Source organism: Somniosus microcephalus, chromosome 12, assembly GCF_052327205.1.
Source record: "Somniosus microcephalus isolate GS21.2 chromosome 12, FLI_Smic_1.0, whole genome shotgun sequence".
NCBI classification, from domain to species: domain Eukaryota; kingdom Metazoa; phylum Chordata; class Chondrichthyes; order Squaliformes; family Somniosidae; genus Somniosus; species Somniosus microcephalus.
In genome coordinates this window covers 144,044,343-144,062,635 of record NC_140998.1, presented here as the reverse complement: position 1 = coordinate 144,062,635, position 18,293 = coordinate 144,044,343, and the positions used below count along the sequence as shown (strand labels likewise).

The window sequence follows — 18,293 nt, the reverse complement described above, 5'->3', positions numbered from 1 at the left end:
AAACGACACATAAGAGACCCAATGGAGTCCAGACTATTGCACCAATCAAAGCTATTTTGAAACTGGGGCTCTGCGTGGGGCTGCAGTAGATGCACTAGGAAAGTAGCTAGCACCTGTATTGCATTGGTCCTATTTGCATGGTGGTAACACAGGCTGCATTGGTCCTATTTGCACGGTGGTAATACAGGCTGCATTGGTCCTATTTGCACGGTGGTAATACAGGCTGCATTGGTCCTATTTGCATGATGGTAACACAGGCTGCATTGGTCCTATTTGCAAGGTGGTAACACAGGCTGCATTGGTCCTATTTGCATGGTGGTAACACAGGCTGCATTGGTCCTATTTGCAAGGTGGTAACACAGGCTGCATTGGTCCTATTTGCATGGTGGTAACACAGGCTGCATTGGTCCTATTTGCATGGTGGTAACACAGGCTGCATTGGTCCTATTTGCAAGGTGGTACCACTGGCTGCATTGGTCCTATTTGCATGGTGGTAACACAGGCTGCATTGGTCCTATTTGCAAGGTGGTACCACTGGCTGCATTGGTCCTATTTGCAAGGTGGTAACACTGCTGCATTGGGCCTATTTGCAAGGTGGTAACACTGGCTGCATTGGTCCTATTTGCATGGTGGTACCACTGGCTGCATTGGTCCTATTTGCAAGGTGGTAACACTGCTGCATTGGTCCTATTTGCAAGGTGGTAACACTGGCTGCATTGGTCCTATTTGCATGGTGGTAACACTGGCTGCATTGGTCCTATTTGCATGGTGGTAACACTGGCTGCATTGGGCCTACTCCTGTTCCTACCCACTGCAAACTGGGTTAATACTGCCCCCAAACTCAATCCATAGGGAAGGCAGTGAGAGGAGAGCTTCATTCCACTAGTCTGGGATCAATCTGGCCCCCTATCACCAGAGGTGAAGGGTCAATGAACTAACCCACTGTGCCAATGTAGTTCTCCTCGGTAAATCTAACCAGTGTGAGCTGTGACTGTTTAGTGCTCTCTAACAAGCAACATCAAGCATGAACCGAAAGCAATACGCTTTGCAGAAGCTAATTTTGTGAAATTATGGTCTGGTACATCCGCTGACTAAGTCTGGTGACCTGGTACCAGAATGGGAAGGATTGCTGCACTTGCACCAATTCAGTCACACCACTGGGGGGCAGTAGCCACTCGTGCTGAGGCTCCATTTCAGCCTTTCCCGGTTTTGCACTTCAGCCTCGGGAGTTGGATTTGAACCCACGACCGCCTGAGGCGAGAGTGCTGCCACTGAGCCACGGCTGACACCTTCGACATCTTACATTAAAAGGAAACGCTTGTAGAGGGTGGACAAAACTGCATATCCAGCAAAACGGGGGAGAAATAAACTGGAAGTGGGCTGTGGGCACAGTCACAGGGAAGGGTTTTACTGCACTCATTAACTCGGGTGTCCATCCCTCCGAGATTGCCCCGGAGTCTCCAGGAATTAAAGATTAATTTCCCGGACACTGCTGCATGCAAAACGCGGGAGAAAAATAAACGAGGCAATAAAAAAAAAATTGAGTTTAAAGAAAAAAATTCTTTGAACACTTTTGTTTATTTGTTACAAAAATATTGGCAGATGGAAAGAAAGCTGTTTGACTGACAATCAAGAATCGTCCAATCAGGTATTGAAGAGTTCATTCATTGGCGTGGGATGGACGTGTGGGTGGGTGTGGGGCTGTCAAAGGCAGGAGGTCATGTGATGGCACCTCCAGAGCTATGTCCAACCAGAGGTGGCAGCCCTATCATTAATCGAGTCTTACCCTGGGGAATAGGCACAGATAACAATCTCCGTCTGCTCTCCGTTCTGAAAACAAGAGTGTTTCCCACATCCGACCTTGCTCGAGGTAGCCCAGACAAGCTGTAAATTAAACACAAGCACTTTAGGGTTCTCTCCACCTCATTCTTTCGCTTTTCTCACACCTGTGGGACCCTGGAACTGGGGATTGAGCGACCCTCAGAGGCAGGGGGCAAGGTAGGGTACAGGGCGTAGCACAGAGCACGACACAGGGTAGGAGACAGGATAGGAGACAGGGTAGGGCACGGGGTAGGAGACAGGGTAGGGCACAGGGTAGGAGACAGGGTAGGGCACAGGGTAGGACACAGGGTAGGGCACAGGGTAGGAGACAGGGTAGGGCACAGGGCAGGAGACAGGGTAGGGCACAGGGTAGGGCACAGGGTAGGAGACAGGGTAGGACACAGGGTAGGAGACAGGGTCGGGCACAGGGTAGGAGACAGGGTAGGACACAGGGTAGGAGACAGGGTAGGGCACAGGGTAGGAGACAGGGTAGGAGACAGGGTCGGGCACAGGGTAGGAGACAGGGTAGGACACAGGGTAGGAGACAGGGTAGGACACAGGGTAGGAGACAGGGTAGGGCACAGGGTAGGAGACAGGGTAGGAGACAGGGTAGGAGACAGGGTAGGACACAGGGTAGGAGACAGGGTAGGGCACAGGGTAGGAGACAGGGTAGGACACAGGGTAGGAGACAGGGTCGGGCACAGGGTAGGAGACAGGGTAGGGCACAGGGTAGGAGACAGGGTAGGACACAGGGTAGGAGACAGGGTAGGGCACAGGGTAGGAGACAGGGTAGGGCACAGGGTAGGAGACAGGGTCGGGCACAGGGTAGGAGACAGGGTAGGAGACAGGGTAGGACACAGGGTAGGAGACAGGGTAGGGCACAGGGTAGGACACAGGGTAGGGCACAGGGTAGGAGACAGGGTAGGAGACAGGGTAGGGCACAGGGTAGGACACAGGGTAGGAGACAGGGTAGGGCACAGGGTAGGAGACAGGGTAGGGCACAGGGTAGGAGACAGGGTAGCGCACAGGGTAGGAGACAGGGTAGGGCACAGGGTAGGAGACAGGGTAGGAGACAGGGTAGGGCACAGGGTAGGGCACAGGGTAGGAGACAGGGTAGGAGACAGGGTAGGGCACAGGGTAGGAGACAGGGTAGGGCACAGGGTAGGAGACAGGGTAGGGCACAGGGTAGGAGACAGGGTAGGAGACAGGGTAGGAGACAGGGTAGGAGACAGGGTCGGAGACAGGGTAGGAGACAGGGTAGGAGACAGGGTCGGGCACAGGGTAGGAGACAGGGTAGGACACAGGGTAGGAGACAGGGTAGGGCACAGGGTAGGAGACAGGGTAGGACACGGTAGGGCACAGGGTAGGAGACAGGGTAGGACACAGGGTAGGGCACAGGGTAGGAGACAGGGTAGGACACAGGGTAGGAGACAGGGTAGGAGACAGGGTAGGACACAGGGTAGGAGACAGGGTAGGAGACAGGGTAGGGCACAGGGTAGGAGACAGGGTAGGACACAGGGTAGGAGACAGGGTAGGGCACAGGGTAGGAGACAGGGTAGGAGACAGGGTAGGAGACAGGGTAGGAGACAGGGTAGGAGACAGGGTAGGGCACAGGGTAGGAGACAGGGTAGGACACAGGGTAGGGCACAGGGTAGGACACAGGGTAGGGCACAGGGTAGGAGACAGGGTAGGACACAGGGTAGGAGACAGGGTAGGAGACAGGGTAGGACACAGGGTAGGAGACAGGGTAGGGCACAGGGTAGGGCACAGGGTAGGAGACAGGGTAGGACACAGGGTAGGAGACAGGGTAGGGCACAGGGTAGGAGACAGGGTAGGAGACAGGGTAGGGCACAGGGTAGGAGACAGGGTAGGAGACAGGGTGGGGCACAGGGTAGGAGACAGGGTCGGGCACAGGGTAGGAGACAGGGTAGGGCACAGGGTAGGAAACAGGGTAGGAGACAGGGTAGGGCACAGGGTAGGAGGCAGGGTAGGGCACAGGGTAGGAAACAGGGTAGGGCACAGGGTCGGGCACAGGGTAGGGCACAGGGTAGGAGACAGGGTAGGGCACAGGGTAGGGCACAGGGTAGGAGACAGGGTAGGGCACAGGGTAGGAGACAGGGTAGGAGACAGGGTAGGAGACAGGGTAGGAGACAGGGTAGGGCACAGGGTAGGACACAGGGTAGGAGACAGGGTAGGACACAGGGTAGGAGACAGGGTAGGAGACAGGGTAGGGCACAGGGTAGGGCACAGGGTAGGAGACAGGATAGAGCACAGGGTAGGGCACAGGGTAGGGCACAGGGTAGGAGACAGGATAGAGCACAGGGTAGGAGACAGGGTAGGGCACAGGGTAGGAGACAGGGTAGGACACAGGGTAGGAGACAGGGTAGGGCACAGGGTAGGAGACAGGATAGAGCACAGGGTAGGAGACAGGGTAGGGCACAGGGTAGGGCACAGGGTAGGAGACAGGATAGAGCACAGGGTAGGAGACAGGGTAGGGCACAGGGTAGGAGACAGGGTAGGACACAGGGTAGGAGACAGGGTAGGAGACAGGGTAGGGCACAGGGTAGGGCACAGGGTAGGAGACAGGATAGAGCACAGGGTAGGAGACAGGGTAGGGCACAGGGTAGGAGACAGGGTAGGGCACAGGGTAGGAGACAGGGTAGGGCACAGGGTAGGAGACAGGGTAGGGCACAGGGTAGGAGACAGGATAGAGCACAGGGTAGGAGACAGGGTAGGGCACAGGGTAGGAGACAGGGTAGGACACAGGGTAGGACACAGGGTAGGAGACAGGGTAGGACACAGGGTAGGAGACAGGGTAGGGCACAGGGTAGGAGACAGGATAGAGCACAGGGTAGGAGACAGGGTAGGGCACAGGGTAGGGCACAGGGTAGGAGACAGGGTAGGACACAGGGTAGGAGACAGGTTAGGGCACAGGGTAGGAGACAGGATAGAGCACAGGGTAGGAGACAGGGTAGGGCACAGGGTAGGAGACAGGGTAGGACACAGGGTAGGGCACAGGGTAGGACACAGGGTAGGGCACAGGGTAGGAGACAGGGTAGGAGACAGGGTAGGGCACAGGGTAGGAGACAGGGTAGGAGACAGGATAGAGCACAGGGTAGGAGACAGTGTAGGGCACAGGGTAGGAGACAGGGTAGGGCACAGGGTAGGAGACAGGGTAGGGCACAGGGTAGGAGACAGGGTAGGAGACAGGGTAGGGCACAGGGTAGGAGACAGGGTAGGGCACAGGGTAGGAGACAGGGTAGGGCACAGGGTAGGAGACAGGGTAGGGCACAGGGTAGGGCACAGGGTAGGAAACAGGGTAGGGCACAGGGTCGGGCACAGGGTAGGAGACAGGGTAGGGCACACTGTAGGAGACAGGGTAGGAGACAGGGTAGGGCACAGGGTAGGAGACAGGGTAGGAGACAGGGTAGGGCACAGGGTAGGAGACAGGGTAGGGCACAGGGCAGGGCGGGGGGCTAAGGACAGGACAGTGGGTCGGGCACAGGGTAGGAGACAGGGTCGGGCACAGGGTAGGTCACAGGGTAGGAGACAGGGTAGGGCACAGGGTAGGAGACAGGGTAGGGCACAGGGCAGGGCGGGGGGCTAAGGACAGGACACAGGGTTGGACACAGGGTAGGGAATCGCACAGGGGAGGGAATAGCACAGGACATAGTGGCCCAATAATTCCAGGCCCAACACGTGAGTAAGGATGGGGTACTCACGCGTGTGCCCGGAGGAATTGCCGGTTTTCAGCATGCACAGCGCATGCGCTGAAAACCGGCATTTCCTGTCCTCTGACCCAAGTGGTTAAGAGGCTGAACGCGTGCGCGGTATTGGGCAGCGCGTGCGACTTGGATTTCCTCCATTTTTAGAGAGTTGCGCGTGTGTAAAGGCCTCCGGTATTTACGCATTGAAAAACCACACGTAAGTACTTAGTTTTCCAGGTAAGTGGTCTATTAATACAATTGAGAATTATTTTTTCCACAGGTTTGTTATTTTTAAAGAATTTACAGTAAGGTAAGTTTAGTTTTAGCCCCGATTTTTTATATAATTTTTTTTTTCAAATTTTAAAACTTTTGTTTAAAATAGTTTTTCAGAGTTCTTTATGGTTCATTTAAGTCGTGCAATGTTTTTTAAAATTTTCTTTCAGGTTGAAGTAGTGTTTTGGGGCCAGGAGTTTTCATGAGTTTGACAGCTCTTACTGTCAAACTCATGAACTTTTGCAAACTCCCATTGGTTGCCCTGTGCTCACGTGATCCCAGCCGGCTCATCGCACTAAGTACGCTGCTGGGTCACGCACGCACAGCGCGGCAGGACCTCAAGCGGGCCAGTCAGAGGAAATGCAATGCGGGCCAGAATTAAAATGTCAGCGCGCTGGGTAAGTGAACATCGGGGGCTTGCATGCACGGTAAGCTCCCGATCCTAATTTCAGGGCCAATATAGCACAGGATAGGACACAGAGCTGGACCGGTCATAATGGTATGTAAGAGAACAGATAGCACAAAACAAGTTAAGCAATATCGCATGTACCAATCAGTGTGACAAAGAGCAGAGATTTCCAAAATCCGCCAGTTGATACAAGATAGACAGTAAATCAGGTGGTGATTGTCCGACAGGTAGACCTTGTGTTCCTCTGTAAATGAAGGCAGTATATGGGACAAACCTGAGTATAATGCTGGCAGGAGGAGTTGTACTTGCACTGGCCCGTGTGGTAGTGATAGTTCTGAGCCTCCCTGAACCACAGGTCAATGACGTCAGAGACAGTCGCCCTCCCATCCAGCGAGGAGTGATAATTCCAGCTGATCTCCTCCTCCGCCTCCTCTGCCCTCTGATCCTGGTGATTCCTTTGGCAACTGCCCGCCCTCAGCTGTGCCAGTCGGGCGAGCTTCTCGCTCCATTCCTGCAGGGGAAAACAGTCGAAGATTAAAAGGGTGGTTACATCGTCCAGATACAAGTTGAGCGTCCCAAATCCGGAGTTCCGGAATCCAGAATGCTCCGCAATCCGGACTCCGGGACGATTGGTGGCAGGGGTCCGGAATCCGTAAAATGTTCCAGAATCCAGACACCCTGAGGGAGGCTTACCAAAAACCGGAACCTGGGCCCAGGCAATTCCGGACTCGGCACGTGTTTCTGGTGTCCGAAGTCCAGAAATATCGCAACCTGGGCTCGGGCGTTTCCGGACTTTGGACATCAGAAACACGTTCCGAAGTCCGGAAAAACCCGAAAACCGGCTCAGCCTCGGTCCCGAGGTTGCCGGATTCAGGACGTACAAGTTGTAACTAGCAATCCCCCGTGTTCATGGCTTCTGCCTTTCGGATGAGATGTTAAACCAAGGCTCCGTCTGTCCTCTCCGATGATCCCACGATAATATTTTGAAGAGGAGGGGAGTTCTCTTCGATGCCCTGGCCAATATTTATCCCTCAACCAACATCACTAAAACAGACTGTCTGGTCATTTATCACATTGCTGTTTGTGGGATCTTGCTGTGTGCAAATTGGATGCGGTGTTTCCTACATTACAACAGTGACTCCACTTGAAATGGTACTTCATTGGTTGTAAAGCACTTTGGGACGTACTGAGGACGTGATAGAAATACAAGTCTTTCTTTTTCTTCTTGCCAAAGGAGTGGGATTATCCAGGGAGAGTGGCTGCTCATACACTTCTCACTCCCCTGTGGGGGAAATTCCAGCGTTTCAATACTGTGCGTGAGGTCCATAGTCAGCGTGAGGGCCATTTTTATATCATTCTAAGGCGTTCCTGTTTATTCCTCAAATACTATCTCGGGTTTTACGATCAGCGGCGAAGGAACGACGCTCGCCATTCATTACACTCACAGCTGCCCACAGACTTTCCGTGGGCTTTTGAGCAGCAACCTACAGTCATCGGGTGTCTGATACAGCACGGCGCCTTCTACAGGGGATCTGTGGCGTGTGTGAGCAGGACAAGCAACAGCGCGTCTCCTCAACCAATCAGACTGAAGAATCCTCACTGGGACACGCAGGCCCTGATACTGACTGGCCGGGTTTCGTAAGCTGAGGGGAGGGGTTTTGGTCTGGAAACCTGGACGTCCATGCATGCTGTGGAGACAGCGTGCGTCTTTTTTTCTCTACAGGATCCCCGAATGGAAGTCAGCCTGACTGACAGTCTTGGCTCCCTGTCGGGCGGGCGGGGAACACTCTGGAGGATGCTGCAGTCGCAAGTAGGGAGCCTGAAGCTGCATTAATTAGGAGTGTGGGGTTGGGCCCGATCCCCGACCCCCAGGGGGAGCTGGGTCCGATCACCAACTCTGGGGGTGGGGTGGGGGGGGGGGGGGAGCTGGGCCCAATCCCCGACCCCCAGGGGGAGCTGGGTCCGATCGCCAACTCTGGGGGTGGGGTGGGGGGGGGGGGGGTGGGGAAGCTGGGCCCAATCCCCGGCCCCCAGGGGGAGCTGGGTCCGATCGCCAACTCTGGGGGTGGGGGATTGTCCGTTCCCGACGGGGGTGGGGTCCGATCCCTGACCCGGGGGGTGAAGGGTTCAATCTCTGATCCCTGAGGGGTCCTATCCCTGATCCCAGGGGTTCTTTGGATGGGGGGGGGGATCCGATCCCCGATTGGGGGGTCTGATGGCGGGGGGAGGTCTCTGATGGCAGGGACACACTCCTGCTCCTCCTGGCGCACAGGCATTGCTGTAAAGGCACTTACCTTCTCCCCAAAGCTGTCCTCGCCACACTTGAGCTGCCGGGTTTCCCAACGCCTGGGAAACCCGGCCGGCCAGGGTTAACCATGTAAGACACATTAAATGTGAGGCTCCCAGCCTCAATATATTTAAATGGCCAACCCTCCTCCTGGGAGAGATTGGCTGCCCGCCCCCTGTCCCACCTCTGTCAAACCCGGAAGTGGGCGGGTTGGGGTTAGGTTTGTGATTTAAAAAATATTACATCTCACCCGATCCCAACTTACCCGTTTTTGGGGGTTAAAATGACCCCGCAAAGTCTAAACCAGGAAGTATAAATTAGAATATTTCATTCAATGTAAAATCATGTACAGAAAGCGAAATAAAGAGAGGGAAAGAAAGGTGTGATTAAGAGAGATAAAAGTGACAGAAAGAAAACATTTAAATAATTTAAATTAAAAAAAAATCTCCAACAATAATTACATTCTGAATGAATGAGACTCCACACTTTTAAAATTAAATTCTCAGTGCCAGAGAGGTTGTTTGGCAGTAACTAAGACTTATCACGACATTAAAAATTCACTTACACCTGAATGCACCAGTCCTAACTTTTTCTGGCGTGTTTAGTGGATATCCAGTGGGTAAATATCGCAACTTCACACCCTCATGTATTTCAATGCCGAGTCAATCGAGGTACTGTTACAGCAAAGTTTGTGGAGGAGCAGGGCAAATCGGACAGCAACGTCCTGATTTCCGCGTTTACTGCGCATGTGCAGACGCTGGAAGCTGCTGTACGATTTACTCCATAATAACAGTGAGTGCTGATAGTCTCACCATTATTCTTAACGCAAAATCCGGCCAATGTATGTATGCAATTGTATAGATTTTCTGTTTATTCAACAGGGTACGGGTTACTCACTGTGTAACTGTGCAAAGTCACTGTTTATACAAAGATACCGAGTTTATGCAATCTCACATGCATTACATTCCCACCCTGTGCAACACATTCCAGCCCGTTTGTTATCTGTGCATATCCTTTCAATCCGTAATGCATTTCAATCTGTTTTTCACTGATTGCATTACATGCTCCAGACTGCACATTCTGTGTACCATCCAGTGTCTAACACACTCCAGTTTGCGTGTTATCCCATGTACAACAAACTCCAGTCTGTTATCCCATGTACAACACACTCCAGTCTGCGTGTTATCCCATGTACAACACATTCCAGCCTGCGTGTTATCCCGTGTACAACTCCAGTCTGTGTTATCCCATGTACAACACTCAAATCTGCGTTATCCCATGTACAACACATTCCAGCCTGTGCTATCCTGTGTACAACACACTCCAGCCTGTGCTATCCTGTGTGCAACACACTCCAGCCTGCGTGTTATCCCGTGTATAACAAACTCCAGCCTGCGTGTTATCCCACGTACAACACACTCCAGCCTGCGTGTTAGCCTACATGTAACATGCACTTGACTGTACCAAATTCACCGCTGATCACCGTCATTTTGATTTTGTTCTCCCTTTGATCCCAAATAAACATTTGCCTTTATTGGAGCAAAGCCAGCGAATTACTCGGCGCTGTCGACGAATCATTGTCCTGCTCATCGGTGGTAACTGGACAAGCAGATCACTGGGTGTGGAAACGCCCACATCGTGTTTTCAAACTGACCCTGGCACGAGGGACCCTCATTTCAGATAAGATTCCAAAATCCTGGCCATTACAAATTGAATGATTTGTGAAGCGTTTGGGAGCGATGATCAGCCCTCGGAGGAATGTATTGAGACTGGAGGCAGCCGGGAGCAGGTGTCCCAGGGAATCACCCCCCACCAGCTCATTGCTGTCTGAGGGCCCATGCTTGTCCAGTCAAGGCCTGTTTAAGTGTGTTTGCGAGACTTCCCAGCTCTGAAAGAGCAGGAGGCTGTCACTCATTCTCCAAAGGGGAACAACTTCAATTAAATTTTTTATCAGGAAGGGTGAGATACACCAAAGATCCTCTTTCACATGTTGGAGATCGGTGGGTGGGGTGGGGGGGTTAAGTGCAGTTCCCTCACAAGGTATGGGATTGTGTAACATTGCCAGTTACTCCCTCCCTCTGTGACATCTACTAGCTGTGTGGTGTTCACTATCTGAGCACGATCTCGGGGGTTGTACAAAGCTAAGGACACTGTTCTGAGATAATGGTGGCAGTGGCAGGAAAAAGGGGACAAAAATCAGAAGGCAACAATTGGTAAGACTTTTATTGCTTTTGAAGGACTTGCATTTATACAGCGCCTTGCACTACCTCAGGGCGTCTCCAAGCCCGATGGAAGTTCTACGCCCGACAAATCGCCCCCCCCCCCCCCACTTTTCAGTGGGCATCCTGTACTACTTTTAGTTCGACCCAGGGGTAAACAGGTAGATCGTTGACCCCGACGAGACCTGTTCTATCCTGTTCACGCAATGCATAAAGTTAAGTTTCACGAGGGACTCAGTGTTTCCCAGTGGCGGAGCGATGTTTCGTTGACTTGGGAGGAAGGGGACCGGGGCTGGGAACCGGGGAATGGCAACTTACCCGGACTGCATAAACCTTCAGGCCGGACCGGGAGGCCGAAGGCAGAGGTTCCAAGGAGGGAAATGGAAGCGGAGCGCCAAAGCTGCATTGGCTGGCCTCAAAATGAGTGACGGAGGTCATGACCCCACAACAGTTCTGCTGTTTTAGGGCAGTTTTTAGAAGAAGAAAAAAAAGAACTTGCATTTATATAGCGCCTTTCATGACCTTGGGACATCCCAAAGCACTTCACAGCCAATGAAGACTTTAGAAGTGCAGTCACTGTTGTAATGTAGGAAACAGCTAATTTGTGCACAGCAAGATCCCACAAACAACAATGTGATAATGACCAGATAATCTGCTTTAGTGATGGTGGTTGAGGGCTAAATATTGGCTCAGGACACCAGGGAGCAATCCCCTGCTCTTCTTCGAAATAGTGCTACGGGATCTTTTATGTCCTCCTTTATTCTTGCATCACTGACTAACAGTCCTCCCCTTCCCCAATAGCCAGTGTCCAATGATGGGGAGGATTGTTACCAGGTTACGGTCATACTTTGTGACAAGGGTCAGCTCTGGGCTTGTCGTCCTATTAGATCGTTCTACAGGACCCTTCTGTTGCAAGGAAGGAAGGAACCACTTGGCTCAAAGAGCTCATTTACATCCCTCAGGCCTTATGGGTACAGCAGAACTGGCGTCGATACAACATGTGATGACTGAAACCGAGTGTTCCCCATTTGGTCTCTGGTTTGCTTGCCAGTAACACTGCAGTGTGCTAAATGGATTTGCATGGATCACTTTATTCCCTGTGTGTGCCAGGGGAGATCCAATACTGTTATACACATAACAACTAACTTGCAATCTCAACTAGTCCTGACTCCATTACACCTTTAACTCAATCCTGCCATTTTACTCACTGTAACCCCACGATAGAACTCGCGCCAGAATTCGCGCCACACAAGTGCCAGGCAATGACTATCTCCAACAAGAGACAGTCTAACCACCTCCCCATGACATTCAACGGCATTTCCATTGTCGAATCCCCACCATGAACATCCTGTGGGTGTCACCATTGACCAGAAACTTAACTGGACCAGCCACATAAATACTGGGGCTACAAGAACAGGTTATGGTTAAGTATTCTGTGGTGAGTGACTCACCTCCTGACTCCCCAAAGCCTTTCCACCATCTACAAGTCACAAGTCAAGAATGTGATAGAATACTCTCCACTTGCCTGGATGAGTGCAGCTCCAACAACACAAGCTCGACACCTTCCAGGACAAAGCAGCCCGCTTGATCAGAAGCCCATCCACCACCTTAAACATTCACTCCCTCCACCACCACCGTCACGTGGCTGCAGTGTGTACCATCTACAAGATGCACTGCAGCAACTCACCAAGGCTTTTTCGACAGTACCTTCCAAACTCACGACCTCTACCACCTAGAAGGACAAGGGCAGCAGGCGCATGGGAACACCACCACCTCCAAGTTCCCCACCAAGTCACACACCATCCTGACTTGGAAGTATATCGCCGTTCCTTCATCGTCGCTGGGTCAAAATCCTGGAATTCCCTACCTAACAGCACTGTGGGAGTACCTTCACTACACGGACTGCAGCGGTTCAAGAAGGCAGCTCACCACCACCTTCTCAAGGGCAACTAGGGATGGGCAATAAATGCTGGCTTTGCCAGTGACGCCTACATCCATGAATGAATAAAATAAAAACACTGACATCTTACACACTGTAACCACAACCTATAGAACTCTGGCAACTTACACAGGGTAACCCCAACCTATACAGCTCTTCATCTTACACATGGCAACCGCAACATATAGAATTCTGCCATCTTATACATGGTAACCCAACCTATAAGACTATTCCATCTTAAACACTGCAAACTGAAGCGTACACTCTGCTGTTTGCCCACCTTAGACTCAAGCTCTATTAACTCTACCACGTTAAAGACCCCTGCCTTTATATAGACTCAATCGCTATAACCCCTGCACTTTACACGCCCACAATCCTGCTACTTACACACTGTAAACACAGGCCAGATTACACCTTACACAGCTTCAACCCAACCTTTATAACACTGCCATCGTGTCACCTTATAATCATACCACCCATTACAATCCACCCTTGTTTTTATTCTTAATTTTATTCTTTTCCAATATATAAATTGAAAGACTCTTTTTCACGCGGAAGGGAGCGCCCACTCCACATGTATTTGTAAAGGAGAGGACACGTCATTTTTTAAGGAAGTAACTATAGTAGTAGACAGGGGAATGTCTGTGGATGTAGTTTTTCTGGACTTCCAGAAGGCATTCGATAAGGTTCCACATAAGAGACTGTTAGCTCAAATTAAAGTTCCTGGAATTGGAGGCAAATTATTGACCTGGTTAGGAGATTGGTTAGGCAGTAGAAGATAGAGAGTAGGGATAATGGGTATGTACTTGAATTGGAAGGAAGTGACTAGTGGTGTCCTACGAGGATCTGTGCTGGAGCTTCAACTATTCACTATATTTATTAATGACTTAGATAACACAATGGAGAGCCATATATCCGAGTTTGCTAATGACACAAAGAATGGTGGCATAGTAAGTAGTGTAGAAGGGAGAATAAAATTACAAAGAGACATTGATAGATTAAGTGAGTGGCCAATACTGTGGCAGATGGATTTCAATGCAGGTAAGTGTGAGGTCATCCACTTTAGACCACAAAAGGATAGATCCAAGTGTTTTCTAAATGGTGAAAAGTTACGAACAGTGGAGGTCCAAAGAGATTTAGGGGTCCATGTGCACAGATCACTAAAATGTAGTGGTCAGGTACAAAGAATAATCACAAAGGCTAATGGAGTATTAGCCTTTATATCGAGAGGGCTAGAATATAAAGGGGAGGCAGTTTTGCTCCAGCTATACAAAGCCCAGGTTAGACCACATCTGGAGGGCAGTGTCCAGTTCTGGGCACCGCACCTTAGGAAGGATATATTGGCCATCAAAGGAGTGCAGGACAGAGTCACCAGAATGTTACCAGGGCTCCAAGGGTTAGATTATGAGGCGAGATTACATAAGCTAAGCTTATATTCATGGAGTATAGAAGATTGAGCAGTGAATTGATTGAGGTTTTTAGGGCTTTGAAAGGAATTGATAGGGTCATTAGAGAGAAACATTTTCTGCTGGTGGGGGAGTCTAGGGCAAGGGGACGTAACCTTAAATCAGTCAGGCCATTCAGGAGAGAAGTAAGGATGAACTTCTTCACACAAAGGGGTGGTTGAAGTGTGGAACTGTCTCCCACAAAAAGCAGTAGATGCTAGCTCAATTAATAATTTTAAATCTGAGATCGATAGATTTTTGCCAGCCAAGGGTATTAAGTGATATGGAACCAAGGCGGGCGGATGGAGTTCGGGTACAGATCAGCCAAGATCTCACTGAATGGTGGAATAGGCTCAAGGGGCTGAGTGGCCTACTCCTGTTCCTATGTTCCTGGGCTGGATTAGGACGAGTCAGTTCTAAGACCTTAAGCTAAGTGATGCTGTTTGCTGGGTCAGTCCATGCAGTAGTACACAGGAGGGATGGGGGTCTCCTAGCCATACACGGTCGACGGGGAGGTCCGCAGCCCTGGGGTCTACCTGCCTTTCTTCCCGGGCCATTTTGCCAGAGTTTCCATGCTTCCCTCCCGCTATGCTATTCTGCTTTAACCATTTACTAATCCTCTGGACCCATCTTTTGTTTCTTTACCTGTCCCATTACTACCCCCTTTTGCCTTGCACCATCATCCCTTTAGTCATTTAATCACTCCTGCCTTCCACCCTATCACAGACCTTCTCCATTGTTCTTTCCTCCCCTTTTCCCCAGGCTCTGTACTTGATTATAAACTGTTAAATCTCTAAGGTTAACTCTGTTTCTCTCTCTGCAGATGCTGCCTGACCTGCTGAGTGTTTTTCAGCATTTTCTGTTTATAGCCGTCATTAGTCTGGTGAGATACTTTCCTTGATGTGACGAGGTCATTGATGTCCCGACTATGTTGCTCGGCAACCCACTCTGTCACCTGAGAGAGTCCGGCTTTTTCATGAGAGAAGAAATGCCTCTTTCAGAAAGAAACTGTAGCTGAGTCTATATCGGAAAGAAAGACTCCATGGCACCTTTCATGACCTCGAGACGTACCAACGCGCTTTACAGCCAATGAAGTATTTTTGACGTGTAGTCACTGTTGTAATGTGGGAAACACGGCAGTAAATTGTGCACAGCAAGCTCCCACAAACAGCAATGTGATAGCGGCCAGCTGATCTGTTTTAGTGATGTTGGTTGAGGGATAAATATTGGCCCCAGTATACTGGGGAGAACTCCCCTGCCCTTCTTTGAAATAGTGCCATGGGATATTTTCCGTCCACCTGAAGGAACAGACGGGGGCCTCGGTTTAAAGTCTCATCCAAATGACGGCACCTCTGACAGTGCAGCGCTCCCTCAGTACTGCACTGGTGTGTCAGCCTAGAGTTCATGCTCTAGTCTCTGGAGTGGGACTTGAACCCACGACCTTCCGACTCAGAGGTGAGGGTGCTACCAACTGAGGCCACCTTGATAGAGAACAGGGGCGGTTCTTTGGAGTTATGGCGGAGAGAGCTCGGTCTCACAGATCCAGCACGAAGTGTGCCAAAGAATTGGGCCATGACGGAATTGGAAGGGGGCGGGGGCAGTTCCCACGGTTGGAGTGTGAGACTATAACAGCTGGGAGAGAGACAGATGTTCGTTGTTTACCAGAGTAGTGTTGAACTTTGAAGCTGTGTCTTCCGAGCCAGGAAGACACCTGTTTTAAGAAAGACGTGACCTGATTGAGAAAGGCACTGAGGACCGCAACGCGGTTCGGGCCTCTTAACCCTCTGAGGGCGATGGTCGTGCAGATTTGCACAGGGCCGAATATTTCCGCGACCCTAATTCATAACGCCTCCTGCCAATATCTTTCGACGTGAAGGGAGACAACAGCTGGTGTCAGGGCTGAAGCTGGGGCAGTTCAACCAGGTTATAAATACACGGGTGAGGTCTACAGCTTAAGCTGCATTATGTGGACCGAAATGATAACGCAAAGCGGCGAACAAGGCAGGAAATTGCAGATGCGCTCACCAAATAAACCGCGCGGCGGAAAAAAAAGATCATTACAAACATTCCTGCCAAACGCCAATCAGTAGACAAAGGATTCCGAGCGGGAGGGGAAACAAAAAAAAATCACTCAAGAGGAATCGATGGTATTTCGAGAGAATGTTCTTCCCTGTCACTGTGAGGATCATGGATACAGTATCATGCAGATATTATAAGCACAGGGTTACAGTGACAGGGGCAGCTGATGTAAGTGAACGAACACAGAGCTCCTGCTCTCATACAAGCATTGGACTCGGGATGCAATGCCGTCTGATGTGAGGTGTTTTCCAATACAAGCGAAGGTTTGATGTCGCGTTGTGCGTCCGTTTTCACCGCCTGGTTCGAGTCCCACTCCAGAGACTTCAGCACAGACTGTTAGGCCAACACTTGCAGTGGAGTACTGGGGGAGTGCTGCACTGTCAGAGGTGCTGTCTTTCAGATGAGGCCCCAATTCTCAGGTAAAAGATCCTACGGCACTATTCGAAGAATCCATCCACCAACATCATACCTAGTCATTATCACATTGCTGTTTGTGGGATAGAACATAGAAAAATAGGAGCAGGAAGTAGGCCATTCGGCCCTTCGAGCCTGCTCCGCCATTCAATATGATCATGGCTGATCCTCTACCCCAATACCATATTCCCACTCTCTCCCCATACCCCTTGATGCCTTTTGTGTCTACAAATCTATCGATCATGCTGTGCTCAAATTGGCTGGCGCGTTTCTTACATTACAACAGTGACTACACTTCAAAAGCACTTATACAAAAGCAAACATCCATTATAAGCCCACTATTGACAAACATTCACTATAAGCCCACTATCGACAAACATTCACTACAAGCCCACTGACTCCCACAGCTACCTGGACTACACTTCCTCCCACCATGCTTCCTATAAGGACTCTATTCCATCCTTCCAGTTTCTCCGACTCCGTCGCATCTGCTCTGACGATGCCACCTTCCATACCAGTGCTTCCGATATGTCTTCCTTTTTCCTCAACCAAGGATTCCCCTCCACCATGGCTGACACGGCCCTTGACCATGTCCATTCTATTTCGTGTACTTCTACTCTCATCCCTTCCCCTCCCTCCCAGAACCACGATAGGGTTCTCCTTTCACCCCACCAGCCTCCACATTCAACGGATCATCCTCCGCCATTTCCGCCACCTCTAGCATGATCCCACCACCAAACACATCTTCCCCTCCCCTCCCCTTTCAGCATTCCGAAGGGACCGCTCCCTCCGCAACACCCTGGTCTACTCCTCAATCACCCCCAACACCCCTTCCCCTTCCCCCAGCACCTTCCCGTGCAAGCGCAGGAGATGCAATACCTGCCCTTTTACCTCCTCCCTTCCCACTGTCCAGGGCCCCAAACACCCCTTCCAGGTGAAACAGCGATTTACTTGTACTTCTTGCAATTTAGTATACTGTATTCGCTGCTCACGATGCAGTCTCCTCTACATTGGGGAGACCAAACGCTGATTGGGTGACCACTTTGCGGAACACCTCCGTTCAGTCCGTAAGCATGACCCCGAATTTCCGGTCACCTGCCACTTTAATTCTCCGTTCCTCTCCCACTCTGACCTCTTTGTCCTCGGCCTCTTACACTGTTCCAAGGAAGCTCAACGTAAGCTCGAGGAACAGCACCTCATCTTTCGATTAGGCACTTTACAGCCTTCTGGACTCAACATTGAGTTCAACAATTTCAGCCCATAACCTCTGCCCCTATTTTTTCACACGGCAGCTGTTGATGATTCTGCCATTCCCCTTTACACCTCTTTTAGACCCATCTTTTGTTTCTTAACTTGTCCCATTACCATCTCCTTTTGCCTTGCATCATCATCCCATTTGTCATTTAATCTCTCCTGCCTTCCATTCTATCACAGACCTTCTTTTCTTCCCTCCCCCCTTTCCCTGCCCCTGTACTTGCTTAAAACCTGTTACCTCTCTAACTTTTTCCAGTTCTGACGAAAGGTCATCGGCCTGAAACATTAACTCTGTTTCTCTCTCCACAGGTGCTGCCCGACCTGCTGAGGGTTTCCAGCATTTTTTGTTTTTACTTCAAAAGCACTTCATTGGTTGTAAAGCACTTTGGGAAGTCCTGAGGTTGTGAAAGGCGATATAAACACAAGTCTTTCTTTCTGATATAGAG

The 18,293-nt window shown here is 50.8% G+C and overlaps 1 protein-coding gene across 1 annotated transcript in view; it reads right to left on the bottom strand.

Annotated features, from left to right (window-relative positions):
- Nucleotides 1-18,293, bottom strand: part of LOC147109574 (C-type lectin domain family 18 member A-like) — a 116,004-nt gene that overhangs the window by 71,477 nt on the left and 26,234 nt on the right. The window contains exons 3-4 of the mRNA XM_086003630.1: nucleotides 6,485-6,721; nucleotides 1,787-1,884 (exon numbers count right to left, since the gene is read on the bottom strand). Coding sequence (XP_085859756.1) covers nucleotides 1,787-1,884; nucleotides 6,485-6,721 — 335 coding nt within the window. The remainder of the gene's footprint in view (nucleotides 1-1,786; nucleotides 1,885-6,484; nucleotides 6,722-18,293) is intronic.